Below are 22,433 nucleotides of genomic sequence, written 5' to 3' on the forward strand. Positions count from 1 at the left end.
TCGCATTGTGGTGCGAAGCCGCCGCCGCCATTTCGAGCAGAGGAGACCAGCGGCCCTCAGAGGCAAGCGACTCGGGAAGAAGAGACACGGGGAGAGACACGTGGAGACACGGAGAGAGCCGCGGGGAGAGACACGTGGAGAGACGGTGACGATGGCAGACACGGTGAGACGAGCGAGAGGCTCTCTCCTTCGCTGGTGGCGGTGACGCGGGGCCCTGAAATGCGACCGCGCGCGCCTCGGCGCCGCTTCTGCCGCGGGGCCGCGGCTTCTTCGCCTTGCGCCGGCGCTCGCTGCTGCTGTTGTTGTTGTTGCTGCTGCTGTTGTTGTTGTTGTGTGGAGATTTTGCCGCACTGTTTTCAGTGCAACAAACATCGTCGCGATCGTCGGGGCAACTTCGGTAAGGCGCGGCCTTGACGTTCTCGTCGTCATCCAGCAGCGGATGGGTCGTGGCTGCTGCTGCTCATGAGCGAGTATCGTGCTCCTCGTAGAAGTGCCTCCCGCTGTTTGTAGCGCGGTGGTGGTGGTGGGTGGTGAAGCCGGGTCAGATGTAACCCTCCCCCGTCGCTGAGGTGGTGGTCGGGGTTAGTTTCGCAGTAACCAAACCACTGCGCCACCGCTCCAGTACCCTCACACACAGACCACACACACACAGACTACACACACACAGACTACACACACACACAGACTACACACACACACAGACTACACACACACACACAGACTACACACACACAGAGATACTACACACACACACAGAGATACTACACACACACAGAGATACTACACACACACAGAGATACTACACACACACAGAGATACTACACACGCAGACTACACACACAGACTACACACACACAGACTACACACACACAGACTACACACACACACACAGACTACACACACACACACAGACTACACACACACACAGACTACACACACACACAGACTACACACACACACAGACTACACACACACACAGACTACACACACACACTACACACACACACTACACACACACACTACACACACACACTACACACACACACTACACACACACACTACACACACACACTACACACACACACTACACACACACTACACACACACGCAGAGATACTACACACACACTACACACACACACAGACTACACACACAGACTACACACACACAGACTACACACACACACAGACTACACACACACACAGACTACACACACACACAGACTACACACACACACAGACTACACACACACACAGACTACACACACACAGACTACACACACACAGACTACACACACACAGACTACACACACTACACACACACTACACACACACACTACACACACACACTACACACACTACACACACACGCAGAGATACTACACACACTACACACACACAGACTACACACACTACACACAGAGATACTACACACACAGAGATACTACACACACACAGACTACACACACACTACACACACACACAGACTACACACACAGACTACACACACACACAGACTACACACACACACAGACTACACACACACACAGACTACACACACACACAGACTACACACACACACAGACTACACACACACAGATACTACACACACAGATGACTACACACACACAGACGACTACACACACACAGACGACTACACACACAGACGACTACACACACACAGACGACTACACACACACAGACGACTACACACACACAGACGACTACACACACACACAGACGGCTACACACACACACAGACGGCTACACACACACACAGACGACTACACACACAGACTGCTACACACACAGACTGCTACACACACAGACGGCTACACACACACACAGACGGCTACACACACACACAGACGACTGCACACACACACAGACTGCACACACACACAGAGATACTACACACACACAGACTACACACACGCAGAGATACTACACACACACAGAGATACTACACACACAGACTACACACACGCAGAGATACTACACACACGACTACACACACACACGGACGACTACACACACACACGGACGACTACACACACACACGGACGACTACACACACACACGGACGACTACACACACACGGACGACTACACACACACAGACTACACACACACACAGACCACACACACACAGACTACACACACAGACTACACACACAGACGACTACACACACAGACGACTACACACACACACAGACGACTACACACACACAGACGACTACACACACACAGACGACTACACACACACAGACGACTACACACACACACAGACGACTACACACACACACAGACGACTACACACACACAGACGACTACACACACACGACTACACACACACGACTACGCACACAGACGACTACGCACACAGACGACTACGCACACAGACGACTACGCACACAGACGACTACGCACACAGACTACTACGCACACAGACGACTACACACACAGACGACTACACACACAGACGACTACACACACAGACGACTACACACACACACAGACGACTACACACACACACAGACGACTACACACACACAGACGACTACACACACACACACGACTACGCACACAGACGACTACGCACACAGACGACTACGCACACAGACTACTACGCACACAGACGACTACACACACACACAGACGACTACACACACACACAGACGACTACACACACACACAGACGACTACACACACACACAGACGACTACACACACACACAGACGACTACACACACACACAGACGACTACACACACACACGACTACACACACAGACGACTACACACACAGACGACTACACACACAAAGACTACACACACACACTACACACACACGCAGAGATACTACACACACTACACACACACACTACACACACACACTACACACACACACACAGACTACACACACACACAGACTACACACACACACAGAGATACTACACACACACAGACTACACACACACTACACACACACACAGATATACTACACACACACAGATATACTACACACACAGACTACACACACGCAGGGATACTACACACACACACAGAGATACTACACACACAGACTACACACACACAGACGACTACACACACACAGAAGACTACACACACACACACAGACTACACACACACACAGACTACACACACACACAGACTACACACACAGATACTACACACACACAGACGACTACACACACACAGACGACTACACACACACAGACGACTACACACACACACAGACGACTACACACACAGACGACTACACACACACACAGACGACTACACACACACAGACGACTACACACACACACAGACGACTACACACACACAGACGACTACACACACACGACTACACACACACGACTACGCACAGACGACTACGCACACAGACGACTACGCACACAGACGACTACGCACACAGACGACTACGCACACAGACTACTACGCACACAGACGACTACACACACAGACGACTACACACACAGACGACTACACACACACACAGACGACTACACACACACACAGACGACTACACACACACACAGACGACTACACACACACAGACGACTACACACACACACACGACTACGCACACAGACGACTACGCACACAGACGACTACGCACACAGACTACTACGCACACAGACGACTACACACACACACACACAGACGACTACACACACACACAGACGACTACACACACACACAGACGACTACACACACACACAGACGACTACACACACACACAGACGACTACACACACACACAGACGACTACACACACACACAGACGACTACACACACACACGACTACACACACAGACGACTACACACACAGACGACTACACACACAAAGACTACACACACACACTACACACACACGCAGAGATACTACACACACTACACACACACACTACACACACACACTACACACACACACAGACTACACACACACACAGACTACACACACACACAGAGATACTACACACACACAGACTACACACACACTACACACACACAGATATACTACACACACACAGATATACTACACACACAGACTACACACACGCAGGGATACTACACACACACACAGAGATACTACACACACAGACTACACACACACAGACGACTACACACACACAGAAGACTACACACACACACACAGACTACACACACACACAGACTACACACACACACAGACTACACACACACACAGACTACACACACACAGACGACTACACACACACAGACGACTACACACACACAGACGACTACACACACACAGACGACTACACACACACAGACGACTACACACACACAGACGACTACACACACACAGACGACTACACACACACAGACGACTACACACACACAGACGACTACACACACACAGACGACTACACACACACAGACGACTACACACACACAGACGACTACACACACACAGACGACTACACACACACAGACGACTACACACACACAGACGACTACACACACACAGACGACTACACACACACAGACGACTACACACACACAGACGACTACACACACACAGACGACTACACACACACAGACGACTACACACACACAGACGACTACACACACACAGACGACTACACACACACAGACGACTACACACACACACAGACGGCTACACACACACACAGACGGCTACACACACACACAGACGGCTACACACACACACACACGACTACACACACACAAACGACTACACACACAACGACTACACACACAACGACTACACACACAGACGACTACACACACAGACGACTACACACACAAAGACTACACACACACTACACACACACGCAGAGACACTACACACACACTACACACACACTACACACACACTACACACACACTACACACACACTACACACACTACACACACACACACACAGACTACACACACACACACAGACTACACACACACACAGACTACACACACACACAGAGATACTACACACACACAGAGATGCTACACACACACAGACTACACACACACAGACTACACACACACACAGACGGCACACACACACATACTGCACACACACACAGACTGCACACACACACAGACTACACACACACACAGATATACTACACACACACAGATATACTACACACACAGACTACACACACGCAGGGATACTACACACACACAGAGATACTACACACACAGACTACACACACGCAGAGATACTACACACACACAGACGACTACACACACACAGAAGACTACACACACACATACTACACACACACACAGACTACACACACACAGACTACACACACAGATACTACACACACACAGATACTACACACACACAGACGACTACACACACACAGACGACTACACACACACAGACGACTACACACACACAGACGGCTACACACACACACAGACGACTACACACACAGACGACTACACACACACAGACGACTACACACAGACGACTACACACAGACGACTACACACACACAGACTGCACACACAGACAGATACTACACACACGCAGAGATACTACACACACGCAGAGATACTACACACACGCAGAGATACTACACACACGCAGAGATACTACACACACGCAGAGATACTACACACGCAGAGATACTACACACACAGACTACACACACGCAGAGATATTACACACACGACTACACACACACAGACGACTACACACACACACGGACGACTACACACACACACACGGACGACTACACACACGGACGACTACACACACACACGGACGACTACACACACACACGGACGACTACACACACAGACGACTACACACACGGACGACTACACACACGGACGACTACACACACACACAGACGACTACACACACACAGAGACTACACACACAGACTACACACACACAGAGATACTACACACACACAGAGATACTACACACACGCAGAGATACTACACACACGCAGAGATACTACACACACGCAGAGATACTACACACACGCAGAGATACTACACACACGCAGAGATACTACACACACACAGACTACACACACACACGACTACACACACACAGACGACCACACACACACACGACTACACACACACGTCTACACACACACGACTACACACACAACGACTACACACACGACGACTACGCACACAGACGACTACACACACACAGACGACTACACACACACACACGACTACACACACAACGACTACACACACAGACGACTACACACACACAAAGACTACACACACACAAAGACTACACACACACAGACCACACACACACACAGACCACACACACACAGACTACACAGACGACTACACACACACAGACTACACACACACAGACTACACACACACAGACTACACACACACAGACTACACACACACAGACTACACACACACACGGAGACAACAGACATCACTTTTAAAGTTTCTTGAATTGAGTAAGGATATCATTGTGTGAAGAGCTTGAGGGAGGGGTTTTGAAATGTTCCTATTTTCAATGAGAAAACGTGGTGTGTATTAGTGTCTTTCGTTCACATAAAGTCCTGGTCACAAAAGCAAAGTTTGTGGGGAATAATTGCCATTTTCTATACTTTTTAGGCATAAGCAATTAAAAAATCACACCGAGTACCCAGGCACAACAATTGTGTTACATACTGTGATCACTCCCTCCACCCTTGACTGCTGGTTTAGGAACTGGGTGCTCCAGCTCATATTTCCAGATTTGTGTGACAGCAGCAGGATTCCAGCTTGGGCCTCATTTGTGTTATGTGTAGTCGCAGTAGTAGTGTTCATTGTGGCAGAGCCATCCTGAAAGGCTTGAGATTCAACATTGCTTCCCTATGTAAATGGTATCCGTAAATCATCCCATAACTCAAACATTAACGTCGGTGTTGTAAACAACATAGCAGCCATTTTACTTAACGACGTTAACACCGTTACGAACATCGTATTGAATGTAAATCTTCATATTCGTACACTTGTACACGTCACATTCATCAACGTAAACATCGTCTCCGTTACAACTCGCAGTTATCAGCGCGCCAACATCACGCTCGTTATCATCAGCTCCCGTCATCAATCGCCAAACTGCAGGCCATGCTCACGCCCACTCACAAAGTTACTGGCCCACTTGCACCCATTCACTCACTCGCCCGCTCGCCCAACCACGAGTTCACCCGCCGACTCGCCCACCACACCGAAGGTCACAATACTGCTCTTCCTGCATGTCTGCACTGTTCCACTTTGGAAATCCCTGCCATTGTCTCTATCAAAGCCCTGACAAGAACTTTGCTCAATTCAAGCAACGTGTTACACTTGGCTATTACAATTTATTTCTGATTGCCGGAATTTTTTGGCTTTGCTCCGCAGTCGTGCTGTGATGGTTACGATGTATACAATTTTGTGTACTGGTCAAACCATTGCCTTGTTAAAAAAATAATCAATTTAAATGTAAACTACAGAATTGTCTTCAACTTGACACCCCCCAAATGTGTTATGATGATTTTCAATTTTGGCTAAGGTTGCGTAATGTGCAGAACTACATGATGTTGCCAAGTAACATAGGGGTTGTGGTTATCAAACAAACTGTTCCTTTTTGAAAAATAGTGCTCGTGACTGAACGTGTACGAACGCATCGCGATGTGAATCTTTATCTACTCTCTCCCGGCCTGACGGTTCAGTCCCTGTGCCACAAGCAGTAGGGCTCCCATCTATTTACGTCACAGATGAGCAGTTGGGTTTGCTCCCATGTCAATACTTTCTTTGCTTATTGGCACACAGACATTCACAATAACAACAGCCGCCATTCACCACTGAGTGGTGGTGCTGTCACCATGGCTCTCGGAGGCCTCTTGAAGTGTCGACGGCTCACTGGCAGGAGGTCACGGGACCAACCCAGGTGCCATGGATTGATTGGCTGCGATTTAATGCGGCAGCAACCATTCGCCACTAAGTGGTTGTAACATTACCACGGCGTCTGTGCCAGGCTAGGTGTACTTTGAGGCCATGTGGAGTGTTCAAAGCTCTTGATGTTGCCAAGCCACAGTATAGACCCAGGTGTTTATAGGTTGACTGAGGTGACTGGCAGATGCACCATCTGTGCTCCCCACTGTGCCAACTTGCTGCGTTTAGTCGCCCAGCGCTCTGTTCGTTGTTGTAAGCGTCACTTCTCCGCCCTCCGCTGTTGTTGGAAGGCGACCGTCTCCAACTGCTCAGTGGCATTCTGCACAAGCCGCCTCCATGGAGGCTGATCCAGGCACCTCAGTCATTGGCAAGTCCACTCAGCTCCACATCCTCCTATACCACATAGGTCCAGCTATCTATTCTCTGGCCCATACTGCATCCGTTTAGCCCCCTCTATTTGACTAAACAAGCAGCTTGGGCATGGGGGCTGCATGACCCAGCCAATCGCAGACACAATCACCTACATATACAGCCACAGACGAACAAAGACAGAAACGAACACACCTCTCGTTTCGAAGGAGGCCTCTTGGTGAGTGTGCCAGCAGTGCAATCATCCATCTATTTCTGTCACAGATGGGCTGCTGGCATTGTGCCCATGTTGGTCTTGTTTACGAAGATGGCTTCAGCACCCCCACCATATCCGCCACAGACCGTTGCTCTTGCGGGTTATCTATTGCTCCTGCTGGTAGTGTATGTGAATAATCTGCGTTATTTTTGAGGAGTGAAACCCCAGGATGAACGTGTAATTGGCCGTGTGCGGTGAACGGGGGGGTTTCCAGATGCCGTGCCCGAAGCAGCAGCAGCAGCAGCGGCGCCGCTGCTCGTCCGAACGAGACGGCTGCCGCTTTGAGGTTTCCAGCCCCTCTCGGAGAAACCGGCGCCGGCTGGATGCGGAGGAGCGATTAGTGCGTGCTCGCCACCGGGACAGCTACCAGACCCGCTCACGCCTCTCATACAGGTGAGCCCCGGCTGCCTCCTGCGCGTCGCTAACCCCAACAGGCTCGCTCTCTAGAATGCGCCGCCGGTATCAACCCATTTAAATATTTAATTTAAACTCGTGCGACATTTGCGACCGCTTATTCTCGTTTCTTATGTTTGCTATCAAAGTCTATATCCAAGCCAATGAACTACGGTACTTAGTCATCACAATTTCATTGCCTTGGCTTGGCCTTCTCTCTCCACAGTTTCTGTTGTGAGAAACAGTTCTCGACAATGGGCAGCTGTCTGCTGGCCAGCTCCACAGCAGTCACACGCAGTAGGAATGACACGGTGCTAAGACGCCCAGACCCACACTCCGGCCTGTTGAGCCTGGGCTCGTATGGTGTGGATAGCTTTTTGTCTGGTGCCCAATGTGAACGAGTGGCAGACGGGCAGTGGAGGTGTAATGCAGTCCGATCTTAGTCCCAGGCATTCTGCCACCACTCGGCAAGGAACCGACTGAATGAGCTCCTACGATGAGCAGCCGCAGCCGAGGAGATGATTCCACAGCTATAAGCCGGCAGACCGTGAGCTGTTGTCACAAAGGTGCAGCCTCACCTTCGGCCTTGTTGACACTGGGGGCGCCGTGGCGATCGCAGGTGTTTATGCCGATTGGTGGGATTGGCACTGCATGGGTATCTGCAGCTGTTACAGTTTAGAGTACGTGCTGTATGAACTGTGGTGTGCACTACGTTAGCCAATGGCTGATAAGGTGTAGCAACGGCAAGAGTTGAGTAAACATTACGGCGACCCCCAGCGAACCGCATCTCATTGGTATTGGCACGGAACAGGGAGGTAGTGAGAGTGGCATTGAGAGAGAGGGTGGGGCAGAGAGATTTGAAAGAGAGGGGGGCAGGGGGGAGATTGAGTGAAGAGGCTATATAGGGAGGCAGATATCTTTTCAAATGGTGTTCTTCAGAGCAGCAGCAGCAGTGTTATATTTCACAAGCTGATGCCGTCGTTTTGCCATTGGTCTCCACAGCTCGGAGCGGTTGTGTCGCGCGTACGACGCGCCGGAACCCAGAAGGCGGAGGGAGGAGCGAGCCGCCGCTGCCGGCGATTTCTGCTGCGAGCGGAGCAAGCGACCCAGCTGCAGCCGGTGCTGGCGTTCACGCTCACGCCGGCGCACCCGCTCGCGCCGGCGCTCGCGTCGCTGCCACGCGCGGGAAGGCAGCTGCTCGCCTGACAGCTACGAGCGGCGTCAAAAGAAGCGGAGGCGGCGGCAGCAGCAGCAGCCGCGGAACCGGAGTGCATCGGTGAGTACCGGGGGGAGGGGTTGTGGTGGCGGCTGTGGTGGCGGCTGTGGTGGCGGCGCTGTTGGTGTTTGTTTGCCTGCCCACGCCGCGTAGTGCTAACGGCAACTCGCGTGCCATGTGAGGTCTTGGAGAGCGGCAGGGTCGATCGTTAAACTAATTTCTGAAATGATTTGCCTTGTTTACCGTGCGTGTGTACGCATTGTGTGTATGAACTGCAAGTGTGATGTTTTTTCTGTGGTAGGGAGTTGATAGCGTGTAAAATTTACGATGAAGTTCTTGATTTTGTTTTCTGTAATGGGTTAATGTGTGAGGTATTCATTTTCGTAAAAGTTTGTTTTTAACTTCTGTAATTTTTTTTGTTAACTCTTAGGGGTGCTTTTTGGTGTAGCGTTACGTGCCAAAGATTAACTTGTTTACATTCATAAACCCGTTGCAGGTAAGTGTGTTATCGCTAGTGTAGATGATTGCCTATTAGTAGCAAGCGGTAGCCAATTTATTGTACTGTCCTGCATGCGCTGACGGGTCGACTTGCCGCAAGTCTGTTTGAAAAAAAAGTGTAAGTTTGAACATATGACCGTGTTGTAGCCGTGCCTGTATCTTCACATGTCCCTTGCGATATCCCTATCGTTTATACATCCCATGTGCCACAAATGCATTGCCGGGCATCGACACAATGCCATTGCCGACCACCCACCACCTGCCGTCGCTGCCGTTGAAACGCGTTTTTGCGGACATCCCCGGGGCACCCTGCTCGCGCGCGCCACTTTGGCTGCCGCCCCCCTTCTGCCGCCGCGGGCGATTTGGCCGGGTCTTTACGGTGTGCCGCTTGACCGCTGGTCCGGGAAACTGGGTGGCGACCACAGAGGAGCAAGGAGAGGCATCAGCGGCGGGCCAAGATTGTTCAAGATGACTCAGACGGCCACCTAATCTATCGGATCGGCGACTGGCTGCAAGCGAGATGTACAGCTCCTTCCGTAACCATTTAGCGCTCTCTAGTGTCAAATTTTTTTTGTCAGAACCTGTCATAGTATTTTTGTGTGTTTCTTCACATGTTTCCTCTCTCGTTCTTATCATCTGTTACTTACGAGCACCAATTATTCAGATAACATGTTTTGATGTTATGATGCATTGCATCACAAACGCACAAGCATATAGTTTAACGTAAACCTCGCACAGCAAACACCTTGTGCAGATCTGAAAGGCAATATTTACCTTTGCAGTAATTCATAATTGAAAAGTATTTTTTGTTTGCGTACAGTTGTCACTGACTTTGTGTTTGTCTTCCTGTTTAGATGAAGTTATTTCCACCTTAGGGGAAGGGACCTTTGGTAAAGTTGTTCGATGTGCCGACCACCTCGGGTAAGCGCAGCGTCACACCGGTACCTTCCCATCTTGTGCGTTTTATCTGCTGCATGAATTGCCTTAGTGGCCATGTGGCTCAGCGGCAGAGCGAGTGGCTAGTAAACGGAAGGTCACAAGTTCACACCATAGTGGGGGTTGACTTGCTCCCTTCCCCCCCTTTTCTGAAGGGGTCCAAATTATGTACTAAGTTAAACGAGTACCACTTTGTGGGGAAGATCAACAGTGGTCTTCATGGATACGCTTGCCCCCCACCCACCATAAGAATGTGGAATTGCAACCGCTGCCTCCACCCATTTGAGCAGAAATCATTCTTGTCTTGTTGCAAATGCAGTTTTGCAGGTGACATCTGTATTCACGTTTCCTTTTTAATAATAAGTGGCAACTTTCTCGTTCACAGGGGCAAATCTGAGGTGGCTGTAAAAATTATAAAAAATGTGGACAAATACAGAGAAGCCGCAAAGTTAGAAATCAACGTGCTCGAAAAAATCAACGAGAAACATTGCGATGGCAAACAGTGAGTACAAGAGCGTCCGTCTCGTTTGCACCCCGGTCACTGGCGTCTGTCTGCGTGCGAGTGTCCACTCCCGATAGCTGAGGCGTAGCAGTGTGCCCCCCCCCCCCCCCCGCGTTGTATTTGAAGGGTAAAGAGGCAACCCTGCAATTCCTTGTTCATGCCACTGCAGGCAGAGAGCCTCCTCCACTATTGGGGGCTCTGGAGAGCTCCTCTGGGAGGGTATTTTTCGGCCTACTCTTCCACGCTGGCCAGACTCTTTGGGAAGAGGTCTTCAGATTGTATGTATTTATTTAACACATGTTCTCCTGTGACATTTACAATTCGATACGGCTATTGCGAGATCAGGAATTGGTGCCACTGATGTTGAGTGACAAGACACGAGTTGCCGGATGTGTCTTGACAATGAGCGGTGTAGGCACCTGCACGTACATTGGTGCCAGCTTAACACATCTCATCTGAACTTATTCCATTGCCCCGCTGCAACCTAGCCAAGGGAGGACCCCAGTGGCAGCAAGCCCCTGTGCGGCACAAGGCGCACGGAAGCGTAGAGGGAAGTCGCCCCGCTTCACTGGGCCTGCCCAGTAGATGCCATCGTGCGTGCGCGCCGTGACGCCACTGTGTCCTCGTATGGCAGGCTGTGTGTGCAGATGTACGACTGGTTCGACTACCATGGCCACATTTGCATCGTCTTCCAGCTGCTCGGCCTCAGCACCTTCGATTTTCTCCGGGACAACCTCTACCTGCCTTTCCCTCTCCATCAAGTGCGGCATATGGCCCACCAGCTGTGCCGCGCCGTCAAATGTGAGTACACGGAGTTCCACCTCCACTACGACCACCGTTGATTGAACATACAAATTTTTAACGCCCCACATGGTTGTTTCACACTTGGAGAGAGTGGTTCGGAGGTGCTGGAAACCACAGGCAAGTGGGAAGGCAGCCAGAATCTGTCAACAATTTCCCAGGCCCTCTATTGAGATGTTCGATTTCTGGCTCGGGCACTTTTATGTGTGGAGTTTGTATATTCTTTAAGATGTTCTTTGTTCATGTTTTAGTTTGTTGCGGTCACACCCGAGTCAAGAGCCGCATGGCTCACAGGGCTATACCTAATACATTAAACTTAAACTGTTCTCTGGTTTCCTCCCATAGATAAAACAGTGTATCTGGTATTGGCCATAACATCCCAATGCTGAAAATTTACCAGCAAATTACTCAATTTGGGATCATGCATAGTAACATCACACCCTGCTGTGCAAACTTTACAGGACCCTTCTGGCTGACGTTATATTGGAATATGGTTCCACAGTGAATGCCCGAGCTTATTTGGAATTAGATGAGTGAATGTGAATGCTGGCATGGGTGGAGGAACGGTGAACCTGGTCGTAGCAATAAGAGCGTGCTGAGGCGACCGACTACCGGTGAGCGAGTGAATGGAGTGAATCGGCGAGGTCTGGATCATTCATCAACAAGAGCGGTGTGGACGTCATTGGCGTGGCTGTCGGTCTGATGTAGCCGAGTGGCTGGTGGACGTGCCGTCTGCTGAGGGGGGGGGGAGGGTGTGAACGGCGACTCGGAGACGGCGTGCGTGGTGGAGCTGTTCTGCCTCGCGAATGACCCCGTGGTGATGGTGCCGTCCCCCTATTTTGTCTCCGCATCACAGTTTTGCACGACAACAAGCTGACGCACACCGATCTGAAGCCCGAGAACATCTTGTTTGTGAATTCCGACTTTCACGTGAAGTACAACTCCTACAAGGTGCGTCAGGTCGCCCGCCCATCTCCCTGCCCACCGCCCCCCAGTGATCCTGATTTCAATCCATGAATCGAAGCACCCTTCCTTGCCTATTTACTAATACAACGATGATAATGAAAAGCGTAGGTTATTTCGAGTCGTCATTGATGTCTGGTTGAGTACAATACATTTACAAACACTCATGCGCCCACAGCAAATATACAAAAAAAAGCAATCTACGACTTGCACATTATGCATTGGTACAGTGAAAAGTATCTCCACCTTCACCAAGGATAACATTTTAATTGAAAAAAATTCGGTGCTTGCAACTTGATGGTGAGAACCGGTTCTGATGGCTGCACGGGTATGCGAGCTCACACTGTAAGTTAGCGCGTGGGCTGGTGACGCGCTAGTGGCACCGAGGTAACACTGGTGACACTGGTGGTGCGATGGTGGTGCTGTGGTTTCAACAGAGAAGGAACGAACGCACAGTGAAGGACCCGACCCTGCAGGTCGTGGATTTCGGCAGCGCGACCTTCGACCACGAGTACCACAGCACAACGGTGTCGACGCGCCACTACCGCCCGCCCGAGGTCATCCTGGGTGAGTGTGCCATGCAGGAGTGGACAACTGAGTTCACCAGGGAAATCCGAGGCTCGCGCACGATGCTCGCTCCTGAAACTCCCCATGTAGAAGACTCCTCCCACTAAGTGGATAGCAGAGCCATGCCAATACTAAGTAATCAAACTGCCTGCTGTTATAAAGACTACTGTAGAGGCAATCACTTGGATTTCAGATTAACTGGAGCACATACGTTCAGGTTAAGCACGTGACTTGTAATAAACATGTCCAGGAATAGCAACCTAAAACTTTTTTAGATTGTTCATTTGGATTTAAGAGAAAAGACATTAGCTTTTAATCCACAAATCAGATAAACTGCACGCGGATAAGAGTACTGTTATAATAACAGAGACTGTTATTACGCTTTGCTATTGGCTAAGGGTCTGGCTGCCATATTGTCTCCCCCCCCCCCCCCCCCAACAGAGCTCGGCTGGTCGCACCCTTGCGACGTGTGGAGCCTCGGGTGCATCTTTTTCGAGTACTACGCAGGGTACACACTGTTCCAGGTGAGACACCTGTGAGGTTGGACAGGCGCTGCGATCGGCAAGTGTTCATGCACGGGTCCGCGGGGGAGCGTTATTCAGCTCACGGGAATCGTGTGTGTAAAAGCGTGCGTGCTGTTTGAGTAACACACTTGCTGAGCCACAGGCCCAAAGGCCCAAAATGTCAAGCTGCCAGCAACAAAACAGAAAATTCTCAGTTGTAACGGGTAAAGCGTGTGATGCGTTTCTTCATTTAAGCGAGATTGTTAAAGTGTTGGGACCTGTGGTATGATGTGTGGGTGGGGGAGTGAGTAACTGCACAAATAGGTGGTTGAGTGAGAATGGATTGGTGAGCAAGTAGTTGGGTGAGTGAGCGAGTGTGCGTGGGTGGGTTAGTGAGTGGGTAGGGGAGTGTGTTGTAATCTGCAGTGTGGTGGGTGAGTAAGAGTGTGAGGTTCGTGAGTTGTGACTAGCAGTTTAGTGGGTGATTAGGTGGATGAATGAGTGAGTTGTTGTGACCTGTAGTGCGGTGGTTGAACAATGGATGAGACGGGTGTGAGTCTGGGCTCGAGACGATCATCAGCGCTCACTGCTTTCCCCTTGACAGACCCACGACAATATGGAGCACTTGGCAATGATGGAGAGGATTCTGGGACGGATTCCCTCTGACATGATCAGAGCGACGAGGTGAATGCTGGCTCAAGCCCGTTTTCTCCTGTCTTACTGCCTCTTCCCCCAAAATGAATAAGCCCCCATGGTTTCTGTTTAGTCTTGAGATGCGGCCACATTATGTAAAACGCTACATAAATCCACATTTTGTATAAAAAAATATTTGAAAAGCCGATCTCCGTCACGCTTTGTGTCAGTGCCGCTCTGGATGCTGGTACTGCATGCCACTACCTGTATTCATTGTCACCTTCTCTCTTTAAATATATCCTACCAATTTTAAAATGTTTAATTTTATATTTAATTTCCAATGCGGCATCAAATCCTGAGCCAAAGTATTCATTTTGGCAACTCGCAGTGCAGCGCAACCCCCTGTGTATTATATAATGGCTCTCGGAGGTGGATAGCATAGAGCTACCCTCTCGCAGTGGGCAGACGTTGCCACTCACACTGCCACTGAGAGTAATGATTGATAGCATAGAGCTACCCTCTCGCAGTGGGCAGACGTTGCCACTCACCCTGCCACTGAGAGTAATGATTGTGATTGCCGTTCTTCTGAATGTTCCGTGTAGGAAGCAGAAGTATTTCCGTCGCCGGCGGCTGGACTGGGACGAGGATGGCATGGCCGGCAGGTTCGTGCGTCAAAACTGCAAGCCCCTGAAGGTACCTGCTGGCTGGCGAATGTTCTTTACATATATACCCACACACAGGAGACGAACCAGGGTAACAACAACATCAAGGAAAATTATGTTTTGGGTAGAGCCCGCCCTCCTTTATGCTGGGGCATCTTGGCTTCACCTGCGTTAAGTGACTTTCATCTCATCTTATTACAAACATTTGAAAGGGACACCTCCAGTGGGAGTTGTCTCTCTGTGGCACAGGTTGACTCGGCACATGACCTGCAAGGGGTAATTATTCGGCCAATAGTGGGCGATGATTGTTGCCCATGTGTGATCCCCATTGAGTAATTCGCGGTGTAATTTTTTGGGCATTTGGTAAATTTGGACCGTGACACTGGCCCACAATGGCCGACTCTATTTGATTGACGTCACGGGCTCTTTATCGACCACCACTGCAGCAAAGGACGTGTGGTGTTCAACAGTTAATAATTCACTCTCTGCATCGCCGTGGATATTTAAAATCCTGTGATGTTCTAAATCGAGTCGTTCTTGCGTTCTGATGTAATGTTCCAACAATGGTTTCTCACAAATTACTTCACTGGAAAATCCAATCGCAGCATTGCCCCCTATTGGCAGATGCATTCCTATTCACAAGCCGGTGCTCGGTTCACCTTGCGCCAAACAAGGGACACCTGCACAGGGAGTCCTCTGGGCTGAACTTCAGCAGGGCAGTGGAATAGTTGAAATTTACAATTTTAAATATTGTGGGTTCACTCTCCAACACACCAGTGTGCTAAACTAGTCATGAATTGGCAAGTTTTGTTACTAATTGGCTATGGCGAGTTTAACGACACATTTATATTTATGAGATCTAACCTAAAAAACCTCTTATGGATTATATTGGTCGCGAAAGCCTGCTACTACGTGTTTAAACTACGATTGGATGTTGAGGCACTTTGAGTTGTTGAGGCTTTTAAGCAAGCACCACTGAACATGCACCTCCTTAAATCCTTATGTATGACTATCTTGAGTCGTTGGGCCTCTGAGTCGGAGTCTCTACATGAGTTTGTCTGCATGAACCTGTGGATCTGTGAAGTCCGATAGCCCTGTGCGAGTTTCTGGGTTTTTGTGTGTGTGGATCTGTGCAAGTTTTTTATGGCTCTTGCCGAGTCTGCTTCTCGATGCGAGTCTGGGTTGCTGTGCGAGTGGCTGTCTGTCAATGTATGGCTCTCTTGCTGAGTCTGTGTGTGTCTTTGGCCTCTACGTTAGTCTGTGGCTATCTTTGTGAGTTTATGGCTCGTTCTCAGTCTGTGTCCCTGTGAGTCTGGGTGTCTTGTGTGAATTTGTGTTTCTCTACAAGTCTTTAAATTTATGTTCTTCCAAACAACTATTTTTGGCACCTGGACTATCTGTAGAAGAATCCGTATCCCCGTGTGTGTGTGCGCACAGCGCTGTATGCTGGCCTCCAGCCAGGAGCACTTGGAGCTGCTGGACCTGCTGCAGCGCATGCTGGAGTACGAGCCGTCCCGACGCATCACGCTCGCGCAGGCGCTGCGCCACCCCTTCTTCAGCGGCATGGATCCCTACTTCCCTCCCTCCGCGTGCGATCTGAGCGCTGGAGTCGGCGCACGCGACCTCAGCCGGTGACTGAGCCGTGCTCGCTAGCGTCGCCCGACAATGCCGCGCGCCGGCGCCTCCCGTGCCTGTCCTTCAGCCAGCGGCGCGCTGGCGCATTCGTCTTTGCCACCGGCGCGATACGGCCGACGGCCGGTGCGGCAGCTTTGCCTGCCCCGAAGCTCACTTGGCTCTCCCCGAAGCTTGCTTGACTTTCTGCAGGAACTGGGGGGGGGGGGGCGCTTGCGAGAAATGCCGCAGCTGCTACTGCTGCGGCCAGTAGGGGGCCGTCGTTGCAGAACTAAGACTCGCGAGGAGTGGTGAAGCCGTGATGAGGAAGACGTGTGCCAAAGCAATGAAGGCTGGAGTGCTGGCCGTCAATTCTGAAGACTGCCGCTAAAACAATTGCTCGGCACCAAGTCGCGTTGTTTTCATTGCGGAGTTCATTGGGGCTCTGTTTTGGCGGTTCTGGTTCGTACAACAAAAGCTCTCCCCAAAAAATGATGTTGGATAAATCAGAAGTGTTTTTAACAATCCGAAGAGGGCTTGGTCCACAGCGTGAGGGGAGGGTCATATTTTCTCGATGTAAAACTCTCATCTCAAGTTGAGGTCGTATCACTCGTGCAAAGTTTGAATGTTTTGTTGACGAAAACAAGTGGAAGGTAATGTACATAAGTATGCCTTGGAGGTTGGTGTGTTTTTTAAGTGTGTGGTGTTGGTGCCTGGCGGCATGCATGCGTGTGTGCGTTGTGAATAAGAGCTGAGGATCTGCATCGCCTCTTCGGCAGAGGCCCTGTGATGCATGCAGTTCAGTGGCTGAGAGGCTTCTCATTGCGCTGGCATGGAAGTGAAATGGGTATCAAGTTTTAAGTGCAGAGCCACGGCCACTGCCTCGCACGGGAATCCCCTTATCCCTCCAATCTCCCTCCACCAGTTAATTGGCAAGAGCGTGGAGGAGTTCCCATACCTCAGCAGTGTTATGACGAGCCCTGGTTTGGCAGTGGAGGTTCCTTTTCAAATTAGTTGTGTTGCATCTTTTATCAGCTGCGTAACACTTTGGGCCTGGTAATTGCTAAATTCCAAGCTCCAGGTTTTCTTCGCCAGTTTTTACCACTCTTTATGTGGAGCAGACTTGTGAAGAACGCCACAGCATCTTCTTGGTTCTTTCGGTAAAGTCACGTAGAAGGGAAATAATACGAATAAAACAATACAATTCTCACGACGTTTCGACCACAACACAAGCAGCCGTCCTCAGGTGAAGACAGAGCTGTCTGAAAGACAGCGCTCCAATGAACACGGCTAAGCTTGGCAGCGTATTTTAAACTGTGTGGGAGGAGAAGAGTGCCTTGACAAAGGAATTTACATATCAACAGAATATTTTTTCATTGAATAAACCGTGTTAATGTGAGAGAATTAGCAGGATGTTAAAGTCATAAATTAGCATGTAACTGGTAGATTCTTTAGCGTCAATATACTAAATGCCTCTGTTGATATGTAAACTCTTACTTTAACACAGCCACTTCCGTGACCAGTTACATGCTAATTCCTCACATTAACATGCTAATCTCCCAGTTACATGCTTATTTCTGACTTTAACATCCTGCTAATTCTCTCACATTAACACGGTTTATTAAATGCTAAATTATTCTGTTGATATGTAAACTCCTTTGTCTAGGCGCTCTTCTCCTCCCACCCAGCATAAAATACGCTTCCAAGCTTAGCCGTGTTCATTGGAGCGCTGTCTTTCAGACAGCTCTGTCTTCACCCGAGGACGGCTGCTTGTGTTGTGGCCGAAACGTGAGAATTTAATTTTATTATGTTTAATTTTTATTATTTCCCTTCTACGTGACTTTACCGAAAGAACCAAGAAGATAAATCCCTGCAGTCACGAAAGCTTTAAATCGAAACGCCACAGCAGTTCGAGGCAATCGCCCTCCGATAACAACGGGCAGAGGAGCGCCGCTCGTAACAACGAGCGGCGTGTTTGGCGGACAACGTAACTTGGCAGTGGGGAGCACAGGTGGTGCATCTGCCAGTCGTCTCGGTCAACCTACAAACGCCTCGGCCTATCCTCTCACTTGGCAGTAGCGAGAGCCTTGCACACTCCACATGGCCTCAGCGTCCACCAAGCCTGGCACAGGCGCCGTGGTGATGTTACAACCATCTCGTGGTGAATGGCTGCTGCCCCAATCGCCTAACGTAGTGAAGTACTCTGAAATGCCCCCAGCTTGAAGGGCGGGGGTGATTATGAGTTGAGTAGTCACTATGAATCTACTTAGAGTGGCTATGCCATTCCATGCCTGTGTGCATACGTGCAGGTGCGTGAGGCTTGTGTATGGCTGCCCGGGTCGTTGGTAGGTTGTGGCTGTGCGAGAGACGGCCATTATATTGCCTCTCGCCACAGCCAAACCTGATAATCGGATGCACCGGATGTTTGGCAAGTGTCGGATATAAATATATTTGTATACAGTTTTTAGGAAACGGTGTAAATACGTTTTTAGAAATAAAGGCGGCTCTGTTTACACGAAGGCGCTGGGCTTATCCTGGGGGTTTTCCAAGAAAGGGAACATGGAAATAGTCATTCTGAGTAAGTGGTCCCCAGTAAAGTGGTAATGCCACCCTGCCCTGCCCATTCCTTCAGGGCTTACCACTCGCCCAACCCCAACCCTTTGGCTATTCGGTTGTTCACCTTGGGGTGAATCTAGCGGCCATTAGTGGCCGCAGAAGTTGCACAGCAAACCCATATGCATCACCGGTCATTCCACTGCCGTGTGCAAGCCTTCCCACTCCGTGCGGGTCGTGGGGTTTGTTTGACCATAATTCGCTACGCTGGGCAGTGCGTGTTTGGTGAAGGCGGGCAACGTAGACACGTGGGAGCGTCGATCTTGCTGAAATTGATACGGCACTGCCCTCTACTGGCCACTAGCCCTGCAGCAGCCTCACGTTTGTCCAAGCGATCCAATTCACATGGGGTGAGTTCACACGGCTACAACAAGCAGCCGCCCATTCGACACTCAGTAGCGGTGACGTCGGCACGGCGTTTGTGCCAGGTTAGGTGCACTTTGAGGGCCGTCTGCGTGCAGTATGGAAAGCTCGCTGCTGGCAGGAGGTAACGAGACGGACACAGGTGCCGAGATGACCGGCAGGGTGTACACGGACGTTGAACACACTCGGGAAGTTTATTTCCCGAGTAAAGGCCATTGAGCTAATAATCTCTTTTTCAAGGGGGGCGATTCGGCCGGCAGACAACATCAAAGCATGTCACGATTACACTCGGGCTGTTTACATCGGGCATTATGCGTTGTCGGTAACTGCATGGGACAATCTTCCTGGCTTGCCACACACATCTCTCGTAACGACCACGACAGCTTTACCTTGTTTTTGTTGGCTGTCGTGTGGTGGGTAGCACACTGGACTCGCAATCCAGAGGTCGTCGATTCAATTTCATCTTCCGGAGCGGCATTAGGAACCGAGGTAACTCCCCCGTGACCCCCCACGTCTCTTCACCCAGCTGCGTAAACGGGGTCACACCGCAGTCGACCGCAAGCTCGCGTTCGGTGCGATAGATTGTGGATACGCCCACCTATTACGAGACGCCTGGAAGAGTAGACCAATACACTCTCAAGAGCTCCCCTCTCGTGGCGGCCTTTCTGCCAGCAGTGGTGTAAACGTGCACTTGCAGGGCTGCGCTTTTACAGTTGAGCTAAGGACGAGGGCAATTGCACCACAGAGCATCACGCCCGGCCGCCTTTGTCTCCCTAGTAAGCGGTTTACACAATGTAGCAGGTACTCATTTTGAGGCTGAGTTGACCTAGAGGAGGCCCCGGGCCGGTTCAAATCATTGTCGCTGGTGTTGGCCAGGTTCGTAGCGCGTTGGGGGTTAATCGCTCCCCTACCGCTATCGTTGTACAACCCAAGTAGCCCCACACAGACCCGCGTGAGCGGCACTGGCGCTCTGGAGTGCAGCCAGAGTGTGGGTGCCTTCTCTGGGCTGACGCTAGTGAGACGAGGCCCTCGGGAAGGATGTAGCTGGAATAGGCCAATCTGTTTCGATGGCGATGCCTATATCAAAGCACGATTGCATGTTCACGAGTTAATTCAGACTTAATTCCTTGCATAAAGTTTCTATTTGGTGTTTGAACATCTTAACACCTGTTTTATTGCCAGAAACGGTGAAACCGATTCTTATTTCTTCATACTTTGATACTGGCAAACAGGTCCCATGTTGTGGCTGCGCCCTCCACGGCCGCCCTGTAGGTGGCGTGATGACACCACACGACAGGTCCCTCCGCATCGCCTGCAACAGGCTGTTCGCGAACACTCGACACGCAATGCCATTTCGACATTGACATCATGGCGAGCTGTTGGAGCAAGGCTGTTGGGACAAAGCTGTTGGGGCAAGGCTGTTGGAGCAAGGCTGTTGGGGCAAGGCTGTTGGAGCAAGGCTGTTGGGGCAAGGCTGTTGGGGCAAGGTGTGTTCGCGAACACTCGACACGCAACGCCATTTCAACATTGACATCATGGCGAGCATGCTGTCTCCCCTGCTGGATGAGAGCCACAGTGGCAGCTGCTGGAGAAAAGGCACATTCAGCAGTTGTC

General features: G+C 50.3%; 1 protein-coding gene across 2 annotated transcripts; it reads left to right on the forward strand.

The window, feature by feature from the left end:
- Window positions 1-20,369, forward strand: LOC144945796 (dual specificity protein kinase CLK2-like). 2 transcript variants are annotated; one of them, XM_078874318.1, is made up of 13 exons: window positions 1-163; window positions 8,773-8,951; window positions 9,954-10,227; window positions 11,091-11,187; window positions 11,520-11,586; window positions 11,987-12,103; window positions 12,738-12,904; window positions 13,761-13,855; window positions 14,305-14,434; window positions 14,876-14,958; window positions 15,542-15,621; window positions 16,173-16,263; window positions 17,670-20,368. In XM_078874318.1, the coding sequence occupies exons 1-13, from the start codon at window positions 152-154 to the stop codon at window positions 17,865-17,867; spliced, it is 1,590 nt and encodes a 529-aa protein (XP_078730444.1). In that variant the 5' UTR covers window positions 1-151; the 3' UTR covers window positions 17,868-20,368. The 2 variants fall into 2 exon arrangements, with proteins under 2 accessions (XP_078730444.1, XP_078730445.1); XM_078874319.1 differs by lacking the exons at window positions 1-163; window positions 8,773-8,951; window positions 11,091-11,187 and having other exon boundaries at window positions 10,178-10,227; window positions 17,670-20,369.
- Window positions 20,370-22,433: the final 2,064 nt, after the last annotated feature.

Source organism: Lampetra fluviatilis, chromosome 39 (assembly GCF_964198595.1).
Source record: "Lampetra fluviatilis chromosome 39, kcLamFluv1.1, whole genome shotgun sequence".
Lineage (NCBI taxonomy): Eukaryota > Metazoa > Chordata > Hyperoartia > Petromyzontiformes > Petromyzontidae > Lampetra > Lampetra fluviatilis.